Source organism: Ursus arctos, unplaced genomic scaffold, assembly GCF_023065955.2.
Source record: "Ursus arctos isolate Adak ecotype North America unplaced genomic scaffold, UrsArc2.0 scaffold_12, whole genome shotgun sequence".
In the NCBI taxonomy this organism is placed as follows: domain Eukaryota; kingdom Metazoa; phylum Chordata; class Mammalia; order Carnivora; family Ursidae; genus Ursus; species Ursus arctos.
In genome coordinates this window covers 57419941-57441099 of record NW_026622786.1, presented here as the reverse complement: position 1 = coordinate 57441099, position 21159 = coordinate 57419941, and the positions used below count along the sequence as shown (strand labels likewise).

Here is a 21159-nt window from a genome sequence, read left to right as displayed (position 1 = left end):
CAAGAGTTGGCTGTGAACTTATGATAGATTTCTTCTACCTGTAATTTTAATTCCAGAGTTGATAATTTAATTTGAGTTATCTAGGTCTTTCCCTTTTTATTCTCTTCTGAGCTTATATATGTTTTGGGGCATTTTATTGTTTATTAGCATTTCTGGTAACCGGTAATAATTGCCTAGCGAATGGAGCTATAACTGATAATATTGCTATTTATCAAACAACCTAGAGAAACATTAGAATGGAAGGCTGATTTTTTTTTATTTTTACTGAATTATTATTTGGGTATTTTAAAATTTATGTTAACTCTTATTTACATGCTATTTTCACAGCTATTTAGGATTACTTGATTATATTCTTACTATAAATTTTATTTCCAGTTTCTCGTTTATTAAACTCTGAAAAACTATTAATATTAATATTATATACTCTTGTTATCTGCTTTTGTTTCTGACAAAAGGTTCAAGATCTTCACAATAAACTTTCCTCTGAATCCAAAAGGGCAGATACACTAGCATTTGAAATGAAGCGGCTTGAGGAAAAACATGAAGCTTTACTTAAGGAAAAAGAGGTACACATGAGTATAGTTGATAAGTAATATGTCTGTCTTCTCTTTTAGCATTTAACTATCCTTGCTGTTCTAAGACTGGAGGTCATGTCAATAAGATCTTCTATCTCTCTCCTAAATTCAAGTGTTGGTATAAAAGAAAGTAGTAGAAATTTACTGTGCAGTGTTGTTAATTTCCTTCACAAGGGAAGATGAAGTCACAGACGCAAGGCCATATGTCTCAGTGCATGTTTTCCCATTCTAAACCGTCGGCTTCTTGAGAGCAAGGGCCATAGATTTTATTTTTTAATGGCTTTATTGAGATATAATTTATGTACCATAAATTTTGCCCACTTGAAGTGTACAATTCAGTAGTAGTTAGTATATTCACAGTTGTGCAGCCATCAACACAGTCAGATTTTAGAGTAGTGTCATCACCCGATTAGTATACCTACTGACAGCTGCCCTGCATTCTGGTTCCCCTCCCCCCAGCCTTCGCAACCGTTAATCTACTTTCCATCTCTACAGATTTGCCCGGTCTGTCCAGAATATGTCATCTACACTTTGTCGGTTTTGTGGCTAGATTCCTTCATGTAGCTTAATGCTTTCAAAGTTCATCCATGTCATAGCATGATTCAGTACTTTGTTTTAATGCTGAATAATACTCCATTCTATATATCTATAGATTTTATTTATCCATTCATCATCTTATGGACATTTGTGGCTATGAACATTTATTTACAAGTTTTTATGTGGACATGTGTTGTCATTTCTTGAGTACATGCCTAGGAATGGTACTGCTGCGTCGTATGGTAACTATGTTTTACCTTTCAAGGAGCTACCATGCTGTTTTCTAAAGTAGATGAACCACTTTTCATTCATAGCAATTTGTAAAGGTTTTCAACTTCTCCATATCCTTGCCAACACTTACCAGACTTTTAACTTCAGCTACCCTAGTGAATATGAAGTGGCATGTTATTGTGGTTTTGACTTGCATTTCCCTAATGACTAATGACGTTGAGCATCTTTTTATGTACTTATTGGCCATTTGTATATCTTCCCTGGGAAATGTCTCTTCAGATCCCTTACTCATGTTTTATTTAGGGTATTTTCTTTTTTCTTTTTTTTTTTTTTTTTTGAGTTGTAAGAGTTCTTTATAGATTCTGGATACAAGTTCCTTCTCAAATATATGATTTGCAAACATGTTCTTTTATTCTGTGGGTTCTTCTCATTTTTTTGATGGTTCTGTTTGCAGCAGAATAGTTTCTCATTTGATGAGATCGAGTTAACTATTTTTTCTATCATTGTTTATGCTATTTTGGCAGTTTTTCTATGAAATCACTGAGTAATATGAGGTTATAAAGATTTATGCTTATGTTTTCTTTTAATTTTACAGTTTTAGCTCTTGTATTTAGTCTGTGATCAATTTTGAATTAGTTTTTTGTATATGGTGCAAGATAGGGGTCTAACGTCACTCTCTTCTGTGTGGGTATGCAGTTGTCCCAGCACTATCTGTTGACAAGATTTTTCTTTCCCTATTAATTGCCTTGATACCTTTGTTGAAAATCAGTTGACCATGATACTGTAACAATGGGTACATTATACATTTGACAGAACCCATAAAAGTAAAACAGAAAGAGTGAATCCTACTGTCCTTTAGTTAATAATAGTGTATCAATATCGGTCCACCAGTTCTGCCAAGTAACCACCAACTTTATCTCACTCGTCACTCAAGACACCTTTGCAAGGGTTATGTATCCGCATTTCCATTTTGATGATGTGAATACTAAAGCCAAAGAGTCAAATAACTCACCGTAGGTGATATAATAACTTGGAAATAGTGAAACTGGAGTTCAAGCCGTGATCTGTTTGCCTCCGAAGTCCATGCTTTTTTTTTTTTTAATTACTCTGCAGTTGCACATTTGTACTCCATTGCATAATTACATTAGTTTGGTTCAAAGATAAATTATCTAATGGGGAAATCACAAGATTTATGTTGTATAAAGATAATTTATGTGATTTATGTAAGAGAAAATTACCTCTTAGTGCTAAAACGAAAACTTTGTCACTTCTAATTAACTAAGCAACAATTATGAAATTAAGATAAATTATTATTAGCATAAAGTACATTTCTGGTGGGCAGAATTAAATATTTTGCTTATGTAAACAATTCTTTTTTAGAGACTAATAGAACAACGTGATACTCTGAAAGAAACGAATGAAGAGCTTCGATGTTCACAAGTACAACAAGATCACCTAAACCAAACAGGTGAATTTTCTTGGATTTAGAAAAGGTTTTTTTAACGGTAGAAATACTGAGATGTTAATCTGTTGCTGTTGCTGTTTAGATGCATCCGCTACAAGAAGTTATGAGAATCTTGCTGCTGAGATTATGCCAGTGGAATATAGGTAAATTTGTTTTTAGTAATTGATAAGCTATACTTCGTATTAGAAATGTGATTTTTTTCTTTTTAGAAAAATTATTAGCCTTTAGAGTGTTCCATTTTATGAGTCATGGAGCTCAAAATTACTTTGTCTCATCTGCTTAAACTTCTTAGATTGTTACTGCTACTACAGCAGTTTTAGAATTTATTGGAAGTAAAATTTCGCAAACTAGATGAATAAAATATTCTGGTTTTTCTAATATGACTTTTATTGTGTTGAAGTTTTCCTACCCATAAACTCAATGGAAAACCCTTTTGATACCTGGCATTCAAATCCACATGGGTGAAACAAATAGAAGAGGAGCTGTCAATAAGAGCAGAAGGATTAAGCAGAAGTTAAATAAAATACAAATTTAGAGTTTCCTCTTAACCAGCTTTTATTGTGGTATTTTACTGCTATGCTTGCTTCTAAGTATTCGACTAATCTGGTATTTTTCATGGTTTTCCTTTCCTTTTTGTGGTAACAGTTTTATTTACTGCTTCAGACTCTACTCGTTATTTAAGGGGATTTATTGAGATATAATTCACCCATTTAAAACCGTATGGCTCAGGGGTGTTTAGTGTAGGCATAGAGTTGTGCAGCCATCTAATTTGAGAACATTCTGTTCCACCAAAAAGATACCCTGTGCCTCTTAGCAGTCATTCCTCAGTCCTGCTTCCCCTCAGGCTCCAGCACCAGGCAGCCGGGAATCAACTCTTTGTGGAGTTGCCTGTTACGGAATTTAACGTATGTGATTCCTACAATAGGCAGCCTTTGTGACTGCTTTCACTCAACATATAGTTTGCAAATATGTTAATTTTCATTTTGTTCAATTTTTTGTTGTTAAGACAGAGCTCCTTACATGCTGGACTGGAAAGCAACTTTTTAGTTGTTAATATCCAGTGATATTAATGTCACCTTAAAAATAGCCGTATGAAAAAAAAATACCCATATGAGCCTGTATTTTAAAGTCATGATGTTGCCATTTAGAAGAACACAAATTGAGATTGATTGAAATTATGTGCTTTTAAGAAATTGCATTTGGGGAGGCAGCGGATAGGAGAACATTACTTTTTATTTAATATCATTCCTATCATTTGCATTTTAGAAAGTGCATATTTGTAAACTTTTAATAAAAATTGTTTTCTGAAATCAAAAAAACCTAGAGGCAGTCATATGACTGTCATCATAAGAGTATTCTTTAAAAATGTTAAGCAAACTGATTCCTTAAATCTATTGCTTTTAATGTATATATTTTCTGAGGATATGCTATAGTGAATAACATCTCAGTTAAAATAACTCCTGTTTCTTTGGGGATTTGCATAATATTTAATGATATATGATATAATACTTGTGCTTTGAAAAATTTATTACTTGTTTTTTGAGACAGGCTTACAATGTAGTTTTTTCTTAAAAATATCAGAAACATTCGTAACATTTTTAAATGACAGCTATTGAATGAATAGGAATTTTCTAAAAGTTAAGAATGTAAAAAAAATGTAAAATGTACATTGAAAAAATTTGAAAACAAACTTTGCTTTTCAACATCAGGGAAGTATTTATCCGACTGCAACATGAAAATAAGATGCTCCGCTTACAACAGGAAGGTACGGAGAACGAGCGCGTTGGGGAGCTTCAGGAGCAGCTGGAGCAGAAGCACCGCAAGGTGAATGAATTGGAAACCGAGCAAAGGTGACGCTCTCTCTTGTAATTGGCATTCGTAGTGATTCTATTAGCTAGCCACAAAATCCGGACTCACAGAAGTGGGACATGTCATTGTAGTTACAATAAGTGGGATTTAAAGAAGTTTAAATTGTTTGTTTTCAGCCTTTCACTGCCATTATTTTAACAGACTTTATTAACCAGCTTGCTTATTCTCGAATTTCATTTATATGTCTTGACAATCCACAGAAAATTTAACAAATGGATAAATGGCAGTCTGGCTTTGGGCTGCCGTCTGTACATGGATGGACCATAGACTGTGGAGTCAAATTTGAGCCCCCTCTATTTAAATGTATTAGCTGTTCTGTCCTGGGCAAGTTAAACTCACACTTAGTGTCTTTAGCTGTAAAAGCAAATGGTGTATTCATCTGATACCAATGAGGTGCTCAAGAATTAGAATATTAAGAATATATAACATTGATACAGTGTTCACTATATGCCAGGCACTTTGCTAAGCACCTTTTTGGTATTCACTCAGAAATCCTCACAGTAACTCTGAGGTGAGAATTGTAATTATCTCTTTTTTATAGATAAGGAAGCTGAGGTCCAAGGAGGCTGAGTAACTAGTCCAGAGTTATAAGCTAGTAAATTCTCAATCCCACATTTGAACTTTCTGTCAATCTGATTCCTGAGTCCAGACTCTTAACCACTATGCTAACTTGACTCTTACAAATAGCATATTTTGCTATAAAAGTATTTGATTTTATTTGACCAAACTTTACTAGATCTTAGAGCCCACCAGGAATTTTAGGCACACTTGAACCTTGTCTCTCAAACTTGTATATATAGTATTACATCAACATTTTAGCTTTCTGAAGGGACCATCCGATATTACTGTCCTGTACAGTTCAATATCAGCACTGGAGATACGAAGTTTCAGCTTTTAAAGAGTTGCTGTAGGAAGATAGACATATGACTAATGATTATATTATGTGGTACCTGCAATAAGGGAACAGCAGAGAGTTATAATAGGCAGGTGTGTTGGGTCATAAATACATGAAAAGAGACAGTGAGATACTTACTTTTGCTGGTAACCTCAGCGGAGGTAACTCTTAAGCAGGGTTTTAAAGAACGACATTTTGCCAAGTTAGAAATGTACTAGTTGCTAGTGTTAGTCTCTTTAATTTAAATAAAAAGTTATGAAGAAATGGTTGGGAAATGGTAGGCCTTTGTCAATACACTGTGAAATCTGAAACAAGTAGAAACCTTGTTCCCATTCATTAAAGGTACACGTATAGGAAAACTGAGCTACTTTCCTCAGTTTTTGTACCAGCGAGGACAGTGCAGAATCGATGTGCTTTTGCAGCTGGCACATAAGTATCTGAAATCTTTAAATGTGGGCATATATACTTCCATGATAAAATGTCTTCTCTTTAAAAAATGTTTTCTTGCAAGTAGCCTACTATACTTACACTATATATTATACGTAGCCACAGACAATTGTTGGACATTTGTTCTTGCTACTAAATGCAGACTTTGTGAGTTAAATTGCACGAACGTACCTTCGTAGATCCATAACTGCTTTGACTTTCAAAACAAACAAATACATATGATTCATCTTACAATAGGCTGAGCAAAGAGCGTATCCGAGAATTGCAGCAGCAGATTGAGGACCTCCAGAAATCTTTACAGGACCAAGGCTCCAAGTCTGAAGGAGAAAGTGTAAGTAACTTAAACATTGTAATAATTCTGCTGCCCGTGGACGCTCCGCCCTAAGTCCTGACGCCCAAATTAGTCCTGTATTTGAAAGTGCTACCCTTGTCTTTGGGGGTACCCTCGAATACCGTATATATCTGCATAACAGATGCAGTGATTTTGCCAACTTGGAGCCTATAAATTAATCGTATGTATTGGAAGGTGATTTCTATCTGTCCTGCTTCAGCAGCTACACCTAGATTCATGATAACTCCTGATTGAGAGCGTGCTATGAGTGAGGTCTTCACAGCTCTTTGCTCAGGCTCGAGAAAAGTCCTGGTAAGAGTGGTCAGCAGCCAGAATTGAGGAAAACTTCTAACAGGAAGGAGAGAGTGAGACCATGATTTCTACCAGAGAGCATCAAAGTGGATCATACCAACCTCCAAAGGACAGAAACTTTAATGCAGTTTTGAAGACATCAGTCACCCCTTATTTCTTCCCTCCTTGCAAGCAGACTTACGGCCTCACCATTTCTAATGGGCTTTTGAAGGCAAACACTGTAGGGGACAGATAAGAGGACTCAGCAGAGACCAAACGGCCCAAATCTGAATATACCTAGAAGTGTGCTGTGGCTGGGTCTCTGTATGCAGAGGGGAAAAGAAGTAACAGTGAAGGGAGGAAGGCATTTAATTAAAACAACAACAAAAGGATAGGGCTCAGTGTACGTTAGATACTGGGTAGGCACAATGGGAGGTGGTTCTGTCTGTGTTGACGGGGGAGAGAGCTATGAAGAGTAAGTAGAGATGAGAAAGAAGACTGAAAGGGTTGGGTTTCCTCTCTGTCTTTTATATGCTTTATATGATTTTCTCTTTTTTCCCTGGGGGCTTGGAAAATAGAAATCGTCTCATGCATGGCGGCATCTCGTATGTGCATATATACGGTATTGTAACCTCTCTAATACAAATATTTTTCTAATCCACATTAGGGAATACTTTGGGGATTCTATCTGGGGGAGTACATTTTTGGATTGCAGTATTTTTAAAGATTTTATTTTCTCTTTTTAAAATGTATTAGTGTCTGAGTTATATTTCAGATTATTTATTTTAAACCCTTCATTTATTCAGTAGATGATCTTGAACCAGTATTGCGGTTTAAACTCCTGCTTTTTAAAGAGGAAGTTTATGTTTTAAATTTTACTTTTTAACAAAATCGACTTGCTTCGTTTTGATGTTAATATTAAAGTGCTTGCATTTGTAATGATAAAGCTTTATTATAAAGATAATTATTTAAGTCTGTTCTTCATTAAAGGCCTAAAATCTTCAAATTTATATTTTAAATAATGATTTTTAAATGTTTGATACTCCTCAGTATATCACATTCAGCTTGCATTTGCTATTTTTCTTCAAATTTAAATTTTATTTTCATGGTATTCAGAAATATGAAGCATTATTCTTTTTACTATTGTACTCATCCTTCTTTCATTTCTTAACCTCCTTTCCTTTCCCTTTGAAGTAAAAAATACCTAAAATTTTATGTTTTTACAAGTATGTTATTAGAAATACAAATTTTTTAAACATTTATAATTTTAAATTACATACTTCAAAAGGAGGTAAAGAGATTTTGATGTCTGGAAAATTTGTCTTTGTCACAATAGTTATCTTACAGCAACTTTTTTTAATTTTTATAGTCCAGCAAACTAAAGCAGAAGTTGGAAGCTCATATGTAAGTAAACTGATATTTCATTTCAAATATGAGAGGGGAAGGGTTTTAAAAACTTCTAAAGTTAGTATCCTTTTCTGATTTTGTTTCTAAGAAAAATCCCCTGATGGCAGTTGAATGTTCACCACTGCTACCAAGAAGTGAAAAGAAAAATGTTCTAAGATGTTGAGCCCGCCTGCCAGTGATCCCAGATCCTACATTTTTCAATCACTAATGTCATTTGAAGAGTTTACAAAGCAGACAACTGTCACAACTTGACTATGTGGAGATGTGGGATGTTTAACCAATAAAATATTTCCTTTGACTTTCTTAGGAAGCAAGGATGGCAAGGGGAAAAAATTAACATTTTTAGCACCCATCATGTACAGGCAGTTTACCTTCTCCCAGCAGCCCCTATAATATTTGGCAGGTATGACTCCTATTTCACCGGTGAGGAGATTCAGGATCAGGAAGTGATTTGCCCTCAGTCCACAAATGTTATGTGGCAGAAATCAGTGTTCCTTCTTAGGTCTGTTTGCTTCCAAAACTCCATGCTCTTTCCACTACTTAGGGAAAAACTAACTGAGGTCCAGGAAGAATTACAGAAGAAACAAGAACTCATTGAAGATCTTCAGCCAGATGTAAACCAGAATGGTAGGTATTTGTAAAGACCTGGATTAGACTACGTCTAAGGACTTGCCCTTTTTAGTTGAAGGATGCAAGAACTGTGTATGTTTCTGGACACTCCATAAATACATACATTGCAAATAAGAACCATGATAATTTTCTAGTGATTTAAGTAATTAATAAATTATCTAATCTTAAAGCAAAAAAAAATCTAATAAAATGAACTGATTGATATATAGGAGTATCAAACATTGTAAAATAGAGTTAATACTATGGAAATGTAAATAAAATAATGTATAATCAAAGTAAGCTTTAAACATTGTGTAGAAGGAATGCTTTATATTCTTATGATGGTTGTGATTACATTGTAAAGTGTATTTTCTCATTGAAACATTTGAGAGAAAGGAGAAAAAAAGCTGGATAAAGCAAATTATAGATATTTTTTAAGAAAAAATAATATGAAATGATCATATTGGTTGTAGTTCAAAAGTTTTAAATAAGAATTTATTACAAAGAAGAAATAAACATTTCTCTTTTAAGTTCTCTTATCAGTCTTTAGAAAAAAATATGACAAATACAATTTTTGTGTGGAGTATTTTAAATTGGTCATGTTTCATTTCCTTTTCAATAACAGCACAAAAGATCAATGAACTTGAAGCTGCTCTTCAGAAGAAAGATGAAGATATGAAAGCGATGGAGGAGAGATATAAAATGTACTTGGAGAAAGCAAGAAATGTGAGTGATTGATCTTTCGAAGCCCAGGTCTTCTGACTCAGGTTGTGATTAGGCCAGTCCCACCAGGGGACTGTTCCTCCTCTCCGTGTCACATCACTTTTCTCCCTCTCCCCTGCCTTGCGGGTCAGTTCTCATGCTCTCTCCCTCTCACTCATCAGCATCAGGTAAAATAAACACAGGGCTTTCTTGGGACAGTTTCAGCGGAGACTGAAGTGACCCCATTAGGGGAGATGACTGTTAGGAAGTGTGGAACCTTTAGCTCTTAAAGTGAACATTTGCCTTTTGTGAAAATTGAGCTCTTCAGACTTGTTTAAAATTGTTTTAGCATTCAGTCTAGATTAGACAAGTAAGCACTATTCTGATGTTTACCAGACTAATTTTTCTTTTTTCTTATTTCAAACTTAAATATCTGTATGTACTATTCTCATAAAATCTTTAATTTCCATGAATGCTGTATATTTTCCTAATTAATTATAAGTATTCTCTCTTAGAGAATGTTAATATACTTATTTCTAGTTATTGAATAAAAGAGGATTATATGATGAAGCTTTAAAATGCTGCTAATATGTCTGTTCTCTTTATGTTTACGTTTTATATTTATTAAGTTGTAAGTAGTACCTGCAGCAACAGATAAATCTCAAGATCTCAGGGCTTAATAGGTGGAAGTTACTTCTTGATCACAGGAAGCCCATCTTTCAGTGGGGGAAGGGCTCTGCTCCGTGCAACCTGCCAGAGCCCCCAGCAGACAAGGCTTTGCCTTCTTGAGCGTGGCATTCCCAGGCTCACGCGAGCTAGTCAGCTGGTAGACGAGGGAGGCCAGCCTAGACTGTACTGGAGGAGACTCGTGATGGGGCAGGCCTAGGAGCCGTGAACCCCTTTCACCCTCATTTCAGTGGGCATAACTCAGGCACACAGCTCCACCCACCATCTAGAGAGCCCTGGTAAACATATGCAGTCAGTCTGCCACAGGCCAGCTTCTCTCAACTACAAAAGTGTAAATGCTTTTAGTAGAAAATGTAAAACATAGGAAGGTTCTCAGGGATAACTGCGATTAACTTTTTGGTGTATTTTCTCAACAGAGCATTTTTTTCAATGTATATTGTCTCCGCGATTGCTGACCATAATACAGACCACACACACACACAAACACACAATTTGTATGATCATAGCACATGTGATTTTAAAAGTTAAAACACATTTTAAAAGTTAAAATAATAGTTTCCTCATGTTATGTAAATGTAATTTAATAATTATTGAGCACCTATTATACTAGGCACTGGGAATACAGCAGTAAACAGGACAGACACTTATGGAGCAGACTTTGCAAAATAAAAGAACAGCTGTATGATATTCAGTTGAGTGGGGTATATCATAATTGACTTAGTTATCATCATTCTGGTGTTGGAAATAGTTCATTTCCATTTCTTTTTCCTTCTTGCTTCTAGAAATAAGACTATAGGCAACATATTTAAACAGAAAGCTTGCCCCTTATTTTGGTTTATTATCTTAGCCTTGTTCCTAGGTTAATGGGTCAAATGGAAGTTCTAGGTCAAAGGGTAAGAGAATTTTAATAAGATGCTTGATACGTACTCCTAAATGATATTCTAAAAGGATTGCAGCTAAATAGACAAAGCACTGACAATGAATACCATATTCTTGTCATCATCGAGCACTATCATTTAAAAAAACAATTGCTTGTATAATAAATATGATTTCATTTTTTTTACCTTTATGTTATTTGGAGGGAAATTAATTATAGTAACATAATGCCCATGATAGAAAATTTAGAAAATATAGAAAAGTCACAGTCATACTTTTTATCACTTAGAGGTACCAAATTATGATATGTCTTTGTAATTAAATTGTGATTTAAACTCTGCTTTTATAAGGTGAACTCCATGAGGGCAGGTACCGCGTGTCCTGTATCCCCTGTCGGTGCCTGCCACGTTTGGCGCTCACCAAATTGTTTTGAACAAACCTCAGGAATGTTTAGCATATTACCTTTTATTCTTTTTCCTCTACCTCTATAAATAGAGGTGAGATCTTCCTAACTCTTCAGATCATTTTAAATCTTTGTTAGTAGATTTGTGATTGTATCATACAGATGACCTTATTATTGGAAATTTGTTTTTGCTCCTGATTTACACCTGATATTTCTGAGTTAATTTCTTGTTATACGGCTGGCTGCATTGTCTGGTCGAGTCTCCAAACAGCATTCTGACTGGGTATCTTTTACCTAACTTTTCATAATTCCCATAAATGTGATTGAGCCACTCTCTGGTTTGCAGACAAAATCACCAATTTCTATTAAAGTGATCTTTTATACTGAATTACATTTAACTAGATAATGGTAGTAAAAAAAATTGTTGCTATGAATTTTTTTGTTGCTTACTTTGTACAATCAGTAAGTTCCCATATAATTATCAAATTCATTTTAATTAAAACAAACTCAAGTCATATAAATATGGAAAGTGTTATTTTAAGACCTTAGTTCCCAAAGCTTAATAAGACTAAATTACGTCTGAGTACCAAGCCATTCTAGAGAAGGGAAATTTTATTTTGGGAGAGGGATCTTTCCATTTTTGTACTGAACTTTGTTACCACAGTCCCTTTATAGAATGCGGTTTTTGTTAGTCAAATTTAATTGCTCAATAAGCCATAGTTATTACCTGGATAATTTTACTTTCTGGAGAATTTTCCACTTTATTTACAGAGATACTAGGGACGATGTTCTTATATTTCAGTACTTGATAAATCAGATAAAGTAAATGTAAAATTTTTTTTTTCTTAAACAGGTAATAAAAACTTTAGATCCCAAATTAAATCCAGCATCAGCTGAAATAATGCTCCTTAGAAAGCAGTTGGCAGAGAAGGAGAGAAGAATTGAGATTCTGGAGGTAAAATTTTCGTATTCACACATCTCCTTTTAATTACTCTGTGTGACCCTGGTTATTAATTGCTGTCATATACCTGCCGTAAATGATCAAGTCTCACAAGAGGTTGGTTGGGGTCAGAAGTTAGAGACGTCACGTTTTCGTGCTCTGGGTTCATTACAGTCTTCCTAGCCCGCGCGATCGGTCTCTGCGAGCGTATGTACTGTACTGTGTTCTCTCTTCCCCACAACAGCCAGGCATGTGGGTGGCCCTCAGTGTCTAACAGAGTTCTGATACAGTATTAGCTCCTTTTAAAATTATGTGGATTAGAGTTCATTCAGGAAATATAAACGAAAGAAAGAAGAAACGAAACTCACCTTTTAAAAAAGGTACCGTACTCAGTTAACCAGATTTTCTTTCTCTTTTCTTCTCCCTATTCCTCACTTGAACCTAAGTAAACTCCTTAGTTGCAATTCCTGGGGGAAGAAAGTGCTCACAGAATCCAGTAAGCCCTTGCACTAAAGTGGCAGTCTTGGTTATTAATCATGCACAGCTATGTTAGGGATGACATCTTCTCATTAATTAGCTGAGTCTTTAAATTTTAGAAGTTATTTCTGTGCTAATGATGATATCATTTCTACTATCTGGGTTAAGTATGTTAGTCTGGAATTGTGTGTTTATAGATTTTATAATTGGGCATGTTGTAGTTTCCTTTGCAAAGTGTTTTACAAAACTATTTTTAATACTACGTTGAGATGTGATACTATTCTTCAGGTCCGTATGTACTTCCTTATAATAATGTATGTGCAATTGCAGAGGCATGATGAGTTCTATAGACTATAGCCTTGAAATTTTCATAATTGATAGTAGGGTTCTTTTTAAATCAATTAGGAATGTTGTATTTCAGAGAAACAAGTTATATTCACTTACCGTTTTCTTCATGTTATTTCTGAGCCGGTAGATATGGACTGCAGTGGCAACATTTTGTCTAAAGACTGGACATTCAGAGCGCACACCAGCCTTATGTGCACTGCCTAAGTGCTTGTCCAGGCCATGTCAGGGGCTGTAAAAAGCACTGAATAGAGGTATCTCTCTGAAGAAACACTGTTCATTCTACAGGGTCCAACTTACATGTCTCTTCCTCCATCCAGCTTTCGTGCATTCCTTAGGCAGAGTTGGTTATCTCTCCGCAACCATTTCCATGTATTTTGAACTCAGGATTTCGCCCTACCGTAGCGTTGTTCTTCTTTTTGGTGTGTGTCAGAGTGTTTTGAGGGCAGAGGCTGTATCTGATATCTCTGTGCTCCCAGCGTTAAATGTCACAGAAATCGGAGGCCAGGGTGACTGCTTTATTGGTAAATTCTCTTAAAGTCATCACCTCTCCTCTCTGGTCCTCGGTCTCCTCATTGGTCAAATAATGAGACTAGGACTGAAAAATCCCTGACCTCTAAGTCGTACTGATTACTCACTTCCCAGTGGAACCCAATGAGAATGTGCATCATTACTGATGCTTGAAATGCGGCTCCCTGCCAAGTAGAATGACAGAAGGACACCTCGGACTGTAGGGCTTTGAGGAGAAACCTGAGTTACATCACAGCAGATGGGCCTTTAGTTGACACGTATTTTTCTGTGCATATACTGTAAGAAGCACAAATGTAAGGTAAATGAAAAGTAATGTAAATAGCAGTGGGTATTTTATCTGCCATCCCTCTTGGGGAGTCTTTGTCTGGAGTGGATGTGAGCCAGATAAAGGCCCTCTTGCCTCCCTCATTTCTTGTATGCTTTTTGTATCGTGAGCATCTGGCTGTGGGAACATTCAAATGGTTTAGTTTGTAACTTTTTATATGAATCAGCTGTATCTGGAGCTCAATGAAATTACAAAATTTGCTATATTTGAGGAATTAAGAAATGGATATCTAGGGTAGCGTGCAAATATGGCCACAGGCCATCTAGTATACACATCACCAGGAATTAATAGATAAAAATTTGTGTTAAGCTTTATAGAGATTTTAAAGGGTTTTCTGGGATATGTTCTACTATATCCTCTTTCTCCTTGGTTTGACTCCGTAGGTTTAGCTCTGTTTTGTCCTCTAAGCCGGTTTCTTTCTTCTCTGGACGTAGGGGACAGTAGCTTGAGAATCACTGGTTTCTTGTTTGTTGTTGGTGTTGAACATCTGTTCTCCCAGTAAAACTTCTGAAATAAAATATCTACTAGTCATGGTCTTATTCTTTCTTAAAGGCACCGTGCGTGCATTCTCCTGATTCTGTTCCGATTCTGACTGCTTTATACCGCACAGTACATTTTTTTAAAATTCTCTAAATGAGCACAGTGAAAACGTGATTCCATTTTTGGTAGTTTGGGTTTATCTATGGGATCTTGATAGTCCTTGTATCTTTTTCCAGAGTGAATGTAAAGTAGCAAAATTCCGTGATTATGAAGAAAAACTCATTGTTTCTGCCTGGTACAATAAGGTGAGTTGATGTTCAGCCAGTGATTGGCTGTTGTGTTTATCAAACATTTTGACCATGAACCATAGGAGGAAATATATTTTATACCACGAATCAGTACCTGTACATGTTTACCTACATAACTGAATAGAAGTTGTACTCAGCTATCTCCTGTCATAGATTCTCTCTCTCTCTCTTTTTTAACGTTGATCATACTTAGAATTGTATATTTCAGTTTAATGTTTTTGGTTGATTTTGACCTTCTCAGAATCACTAAATTGATTTTGTGACTCCTCATCCTTTAGTTGATACACACGAAGCACACCTGCAACAGTTCATAAATATTTCAAAAATTATCTTATTTGAGTGAAAATATTTAATTTGTGCTTTATAATGGGTTTCTGTAGAAGTAGGAATATCTGTGCAATGCAAAATTAAGTGCTTCTAGTACTCACCATCTATTTTAACATCCCGTAAAGCCTCTTAAGTGTGTCTGTCACTGTGTTGTTGTTTTTTTTTAATCAGGAATACTCTTCAGTAACTGTCTGTCTTAACAAGGAGAGAGTAGTGTGAAATTATTTGAAGTGTATTTTATTTTGTCATCCTTACTATCGGCAAGATGTTTTCAAGCATTTCATGGTGTCTTTGGTTCTTTTGGGTTATTTTAATCCACAGAGAGAGTAACTCAGCCATTGTCTACTTTAGCTGCTGCTTGTTTATATGAGAGAATATCGGTTTATGGACTCTGTCCATGTGTGAACCCTGTGCTTTACCACATAGAACTGGTTGTCCTTCTTCAAATATGCCTGCTCTTTTATGCCCTGTACTTTTTGTCTGTGCTCTTTCCTTCTCTTCTCTATTTGGTAAAATCTGGCTTAATTTAGCAAGGCCTCGAAGGAAATTATATGTGAAATGTTCCCCGGAACCTTCCCTCATGAGTCAGTCATGACCAGGACCTAGTTAAGAACGGGAACTGTGTATTATTTTCTTTGTTCCTCTGTAGCCTCTTGATACATAAGTTATTAAAGATATTAGAGCCAAATAACACATTCTTTATTCATTTTCTACCCATGTCTTTTGAGCATTTACTGTATTCTGTGTATTACACTAGTTACTCATGGTTCTAAGCTTAGTAGAATTCTGTTATGTGGTCTAGTGAGAAAAAGTAATGATTTCTCGTACCAAGAAACCCAACATCCACAATTGCAGTAATTTGTTATGTATTTTTATGTAGATAGACGATAGTGAATTTAAATTATGATGGTTCTCAAATTTTGGCATGCATCAGAATATAGGTTAAAACACAAGTCATTGGACTCATCTGCAGAACTTCTGATTTAGTAGGTCTCGGAAGAATCTACAAGTTGAACTTGCATTTTTAACAAATTCCCAGTGGTGCGAATGATAACTTGGGGACCACGTTTGAGAACCATTGATCTAAGTTTTTCTGTAGTGCTTATAGTGGGTAGAGTGAAGGCCCAAACACAAAGATTTACTTTGGAACCTTTTTTTTATTGTTATAGTTAAGCTTAACTTTAGAATATTATCTTAAGCTACTGTTTTTAATGATTTCAAATTCAGTAGGTTAAAAGAGAGAAACTGGATTTTATGCTTTTGTTTCCTCTTCCTTGCTAACACGATGATGTACAGATTAATTAGCTTCCGAACCCTTTACTTTCTCTATAAAATGAGGAAAACGACAGCTTTGTAGAATTTGGGGGATTAAATGACTTAATATATGTGAAAAGCATTTTACAAACTCTAAATAGTCTTATTATTTGTTTGCTTATTTTTGTTCAGAGTCTAGCATTCCAGAAACTGGGGATGGAATCTAGACTTGTGAGCGGCGGTGGTGCTTGCAAAGACACTGGTGCGTGTACTCCCGCGCGGTCTTTCCTAGCACAGCAGCGGCACATCACCAACACCAGAAGAAATCTCTCTGTTAAAGTTCCTGCTACAACACCTGATTAAACTACAAAAGAAAACATAAACAGAAGTGCCCTTAAAATATTTTGTGTCCTTCAGTTAACTGCCAGGTTGAAAAAGAAATTTATGATGGCGGATATCAACGATTTAAAAATCAGTATGCATAAAATTAATTTTGTCAGCTGACTTTGGAAACAAAATATAGAATTAGCTGTTTCTCTAAGGGAGCACATTTGAGTAATTGGTAGATGTAATTAGGCACACACCTCAAACGTTTGTCTTCTGAGAGTGTTACAATCTCATGTTGACTTGGTATATTTTAGTTGAGTGTCTTCACTTGTACCAGTAAGTTGGTTAATTTACAATGTGTAATCAGTAATAAGTAATTTAAAAATATATCCATATTTGTTTTGGTCCACATAATAATAGTCTTGAGGTAGGTACGTGGAGAACTATACAAGAGTTATATTTTTTGACTTGATATATATATATAAGGTTTTACCTCTATCCTCAAATCTGTCATCAGATGGGTCTATTTTATCACGTAATGGAAGATATAACATTTGGAAGATTGGACTTCTGCAATCTCTTCTGCCATAGTAAAAGTGACTAGTTGGAGATTTTGCAGATTCAGGAGACTTCGTAGTTCTTCTCTGTACCAGCTCTAAACAAGGCTTCTGTACAGCGTGGTTGACATGCTGACGGTATGGAGTGAACGGACTTTTATAAAAGGTGATTTTTCTAGTGGAAAGCAAGGCAAAAAGTATCATTTGTGTGAAACGTCCACACCTGTTTTAATATGATGATTATAATTACTGCTTTTAAGCATAAAATTATCAGGGCTGTTGTGGAAAAATATGCTAGAATAGTTTTTTCCGTGCATTGCAAGGAGATGGTGCAGTGAGGAAACAGTCTAGAATCCGTTTGATTTTTGTTTACGAATTAAGGAATCTCTCCGGGACTAAGTTCATGGTAGTCAGTCCACTTCTGTCCACAGCTCTTCTTTTCAGTGGTGTTGTTTTCTAATTTTGGGAGCCGTTTTTAAGAGTCACGCTTTAGAACTTTAGTTGAGTTAAATCTGTGCTGTCCAGTATTGTAGCCACAAGCCACGTGTGGCAATTTCAATAAAATTAATTAAGATGAAAAGTTCAGTTCCTTGGTCACATCAGCCACATTTCCAGATGCTCAACAGCCATGTGTGGCTGGTGGCTACAGTATTAAGAAAGTGCAGATATGAAAAATATCCTTCATTGCAAAAAGTTCTGTTGGCCAGTGCTGTACTAAACCTTTTTATAGTAACTTGGAAATACTCTTTGATGTTTGACAGCAAAAATAAAAAGGAGAAAAATGTTAGAACTATTTCAGATACAAAACGGAATTGAATTGTGACATAACGAGCAGTTTGCATTCCGTAGAGTTGAATACCTTAGGTTGTGACGTTCATTGTTGATCTTTCCAGTCGTTCAACAACTGCTTACCTATCAGCAGATGTCTGGACCAGGGGTCAGCAAACTTTTTTGTAAAGAGACAGACGGTAAATATTTTAGTAAATATTGTAGGCTTCCTGAGCCATATGAGCTGTCCCAAGTACTGGACTCTGCTATAGGCGTGAGAGCAGCAACCATAAGGAACATATATAAGCAAAATGGGTGGTGTTGTGTTTCAGTGCAATTTATACAAAAACTGGCAGTAGGACAGATTTGGCCTGCAGGCTGTAGACCCTGGTCTGGATTTTATTTTCAGCCTTTCTTTGCATATATGAGTATTGTTCTATTTACAGTATTATTCATTTAGGTACTTGGTTTGTAGATTCTCTACCAGTAAATTTTTTCTAATCACTGACAGTGCAAGAATTTCCTACCGCAGTTAGGTCTCTTAAGATTAGGGAACAGCTACCAGGATGTGTTGTCGCATCAGGGTTACTTCTGTTGACTACCTCTTAGATTTTGATGTTTTTTTTATTGGTGCAATGATATCGTTGGTTGGCATTTTTGTATATTCTTAGACTGTGCTTGCCTGCAACTTTTAGTAAAATGAAATAGCCCTTTGAAAATATTTTAGCATGCTAATTAAAATTTTCCAAATATTATGGCATTTTGGTATATTTTGGTCAATGTAAGACATCTCCTTTGGTGTTTACTACTTGGTTATAATTGAGATTTTACAAGCTCTTCAATCTCCCTTTTATTGGAATTTATTGTAAAACATCAATTTCAATAAATTAATATTTTCACAATTGCTCATAAATTTTCAATTATTATATTTGGAATTTCTAAATAATTCATGCCATTTCTGAATTAGGACAGAAGGCTAGATTAGATTCTTTTTTTTAATAGAGAAAAAACGGATTTTGTGATTTATCACTTTTCTAGTTGATAAGTAGAATTTGAGACGTTCGATATAGAAGTATTTATACAAGAGTAATGTAAAGTTCTGTATTAATGTGATTAACCATATGGAAATTCAGGAACTGATCAGAAGTGAGATTCTTTTCCACATCTGGTTAATGTAGTGAGATTGACACCCTGTGGGTGGTGCAGCGTTATAAATATTCATCACGAACCATGATTTATACATGTCTGTGTTGTGAGGCTTGAGTGCATATGCCAGGGAACAGAAATCCAGCATTTCTCTGTTTGATAAGGAATTGAATGTCCCAGTGATAGAAGATGAAACTACAGACCAATTTGGAAATGATCCTTTAATTTTGGGCATTTGCTCTAAGGTTAATATTCCTCTTTTTAAAATAGAACATGTGTATACATATGATCACTTAATGTATTGAGAAATATTTGAAGTTCATTCTATTTTTTCAATGAATAAGGCTATTGAACTGATGATTTAGTATAGATTAAGAATTAATGTCTTATCTAGAAACATTAAACTGAGTATCCTTCATTAAAACGTCATCATCTTTGGTAACTGGATTGCTAATTGGAATGTTAGATAATGCTTCTACATCTACACCTCTTTCCGTATTTTGGCGCATTTGGCTCTCTGGGGCGGCTCTCAGGCCACAGTACTGTGTTGGGTTCTCCGTATGCATACTTAATGAGAAACATTCCTATGTAAAAATGTGTATGTTTGGTTGTATGCATACATTCCTATTGTGAACCTGTACATTGCAAAGAAGTAGTTTGGAAATTCGTAAAGCACAGCCAGTAAAGAAAATAGTGTGCAGTTATTAAACTTGATGTAGCTTAAATGTTACGTTTAGTTTATAAAAGGTTCTTTCTATTTTCTATGGCAAAGACTTTGACACTTGAAAAATAGAAGCAATACTTGATTTATTTTTGTAAGTATTTAGGATATTATTTTAAATAAATGATTGTCCAATAACAATATAATAGTTGTGAAAGGTTTTAAATAAACTTCTTGATTTCTGTGTCTGACAGTTATAGTGGATTTTTTAGTGGGTACCAGTGCACGTTTATTTGCTGCTTTAAATAAAGGACTTCAAATATTTTGTTAAAGAAAAATAATTGCATTAATTTAATTCTTCTAATTTTGTTTTGCATTTGAATTTTTTGATGAATAAGAAGATGTGTAAAAGTGATTTGCTGGTGGTCCCTTTTATGTCTCTGGTTTCATCACTGTAATCTAGACATTTTGCATCATCATGAAGTCCAGAATATTTCTGGGTTTTCTTTGGCAGAGATTGCTACTTATCTCTCCATATCTGTTCTCCCCTTCTTCCTTTAGTGAGAATGCCGTATTTTTAGTTTGTTACATTTGCCATCAATGATGTGGGGGTGGACGCAGGGAGAGTAACTATTTCTCAGACTCCATTGTAACTAGGTGGGGCCTAGTTCTGGCCGAAAAGATGTGAATAGTAGTGAGGGGCAACCCTCAGGGACAGTGGAACAACAAGAAGGAAGGCACTTGGATCTCTGATACTGCCATTGAGTCATATCAGCTGTCACTTCCAGCCCAAATTTCTCTTAAGCAATTTTTTTTTAAAGCTATTTTTTTTTTTTTTTTGCCAGCATCCTACTTATTTCCTAATCTCTGCACGTTTGTTAAAATGAGTTGTGAAATTTTTAGGAAATGCAGGTGTTCCATGTTCTTGGAACGTGTTTTGGAAAAAAGGCTTAATTCTGTTGCTGTTAAGGGATGCTGAGTAAATACTTGTTTTATCACGTGAATGAAGTTCATGTGCCAGATATGCAAAAATGGAGAAAGAAGTGAAATCCCACCTCACTTGAGATTGAGCCCCATGATCCCCAAAAAACATGATTCTATAATCTAACTTTCTGAACTTAGTGATAAATGCTGGCCCAACGTCATCACATAATCTTGTGATTAGTTCAGTAAGAGCAACCAAAGTTTCTTAACTTGCACTGACCAATATGGTGGCTGCTAGCCACAATGGATATTTAAACATAAATTTTAATGAAATTTTATTCCCTCACAGCCACACATGCCTCGTGGCTACAGTATTGAACAGTGCAAGTAAGAAAATTTCAGTCATCACAGAAAATTGAATTGAACAGCTCCGTTCTAGATGCCTAGGTTTACTTCACAGAAAT

The 21159-nt window shown here is 35.4% G+C and overlaps 1 protein-coding gene across 1 annotated transcript in view; it reads left to right on the top strand.

The window, feature by feature from the left end:
- The window catches only part of HOOK1 (hook microtubule tethering protein 1), a 62945-nt gene extending 42910 nt beyond the window's left edge, over window positions 1–20035 (top strand). Inside the window, exons 12-22 of the mRNA XM_026497965.4 lie at window positions 456–566; window positions 2724–2811; window positions 2891–2951; window positions 4518–4658; window positions 6257–6350; window positions 8011–8045; window positions 8593–8675; window positions 9283–9383; window positions 12179–12280; window positions 14660–14728; window positions 16505–20035. Of these exons, the coding sequence (XP_026353750.1) occupies window positions 456–566; window positions 2724–2811; window positions 2891–2951; window positions 4518–4658; window positions 6257–6350; window positions 8011–8045; window positions 8593–8675; window positions 9283–9383; window positions 12179–12280; window positions 14660–14728; window positions 16505–16675 (1056 nt within the window). The 3' untranslated portion in view covers window positions 16676–20035. The remainder of the gene's footprint in view (window positions 1–455; window positions 567–2723; window positions 2812–2890; window positions 2952–4517; window positions 4659–6256; window positions 6351–8010; window positions 8046–8592; window positions 8676–9282; window positions 9384–12178; window positions 12281–14659; window positions 14729–16504) is intronic.
- The last annotated feature ends 1124 nt before the right edge of the window (window positions 20036–21159 follow it).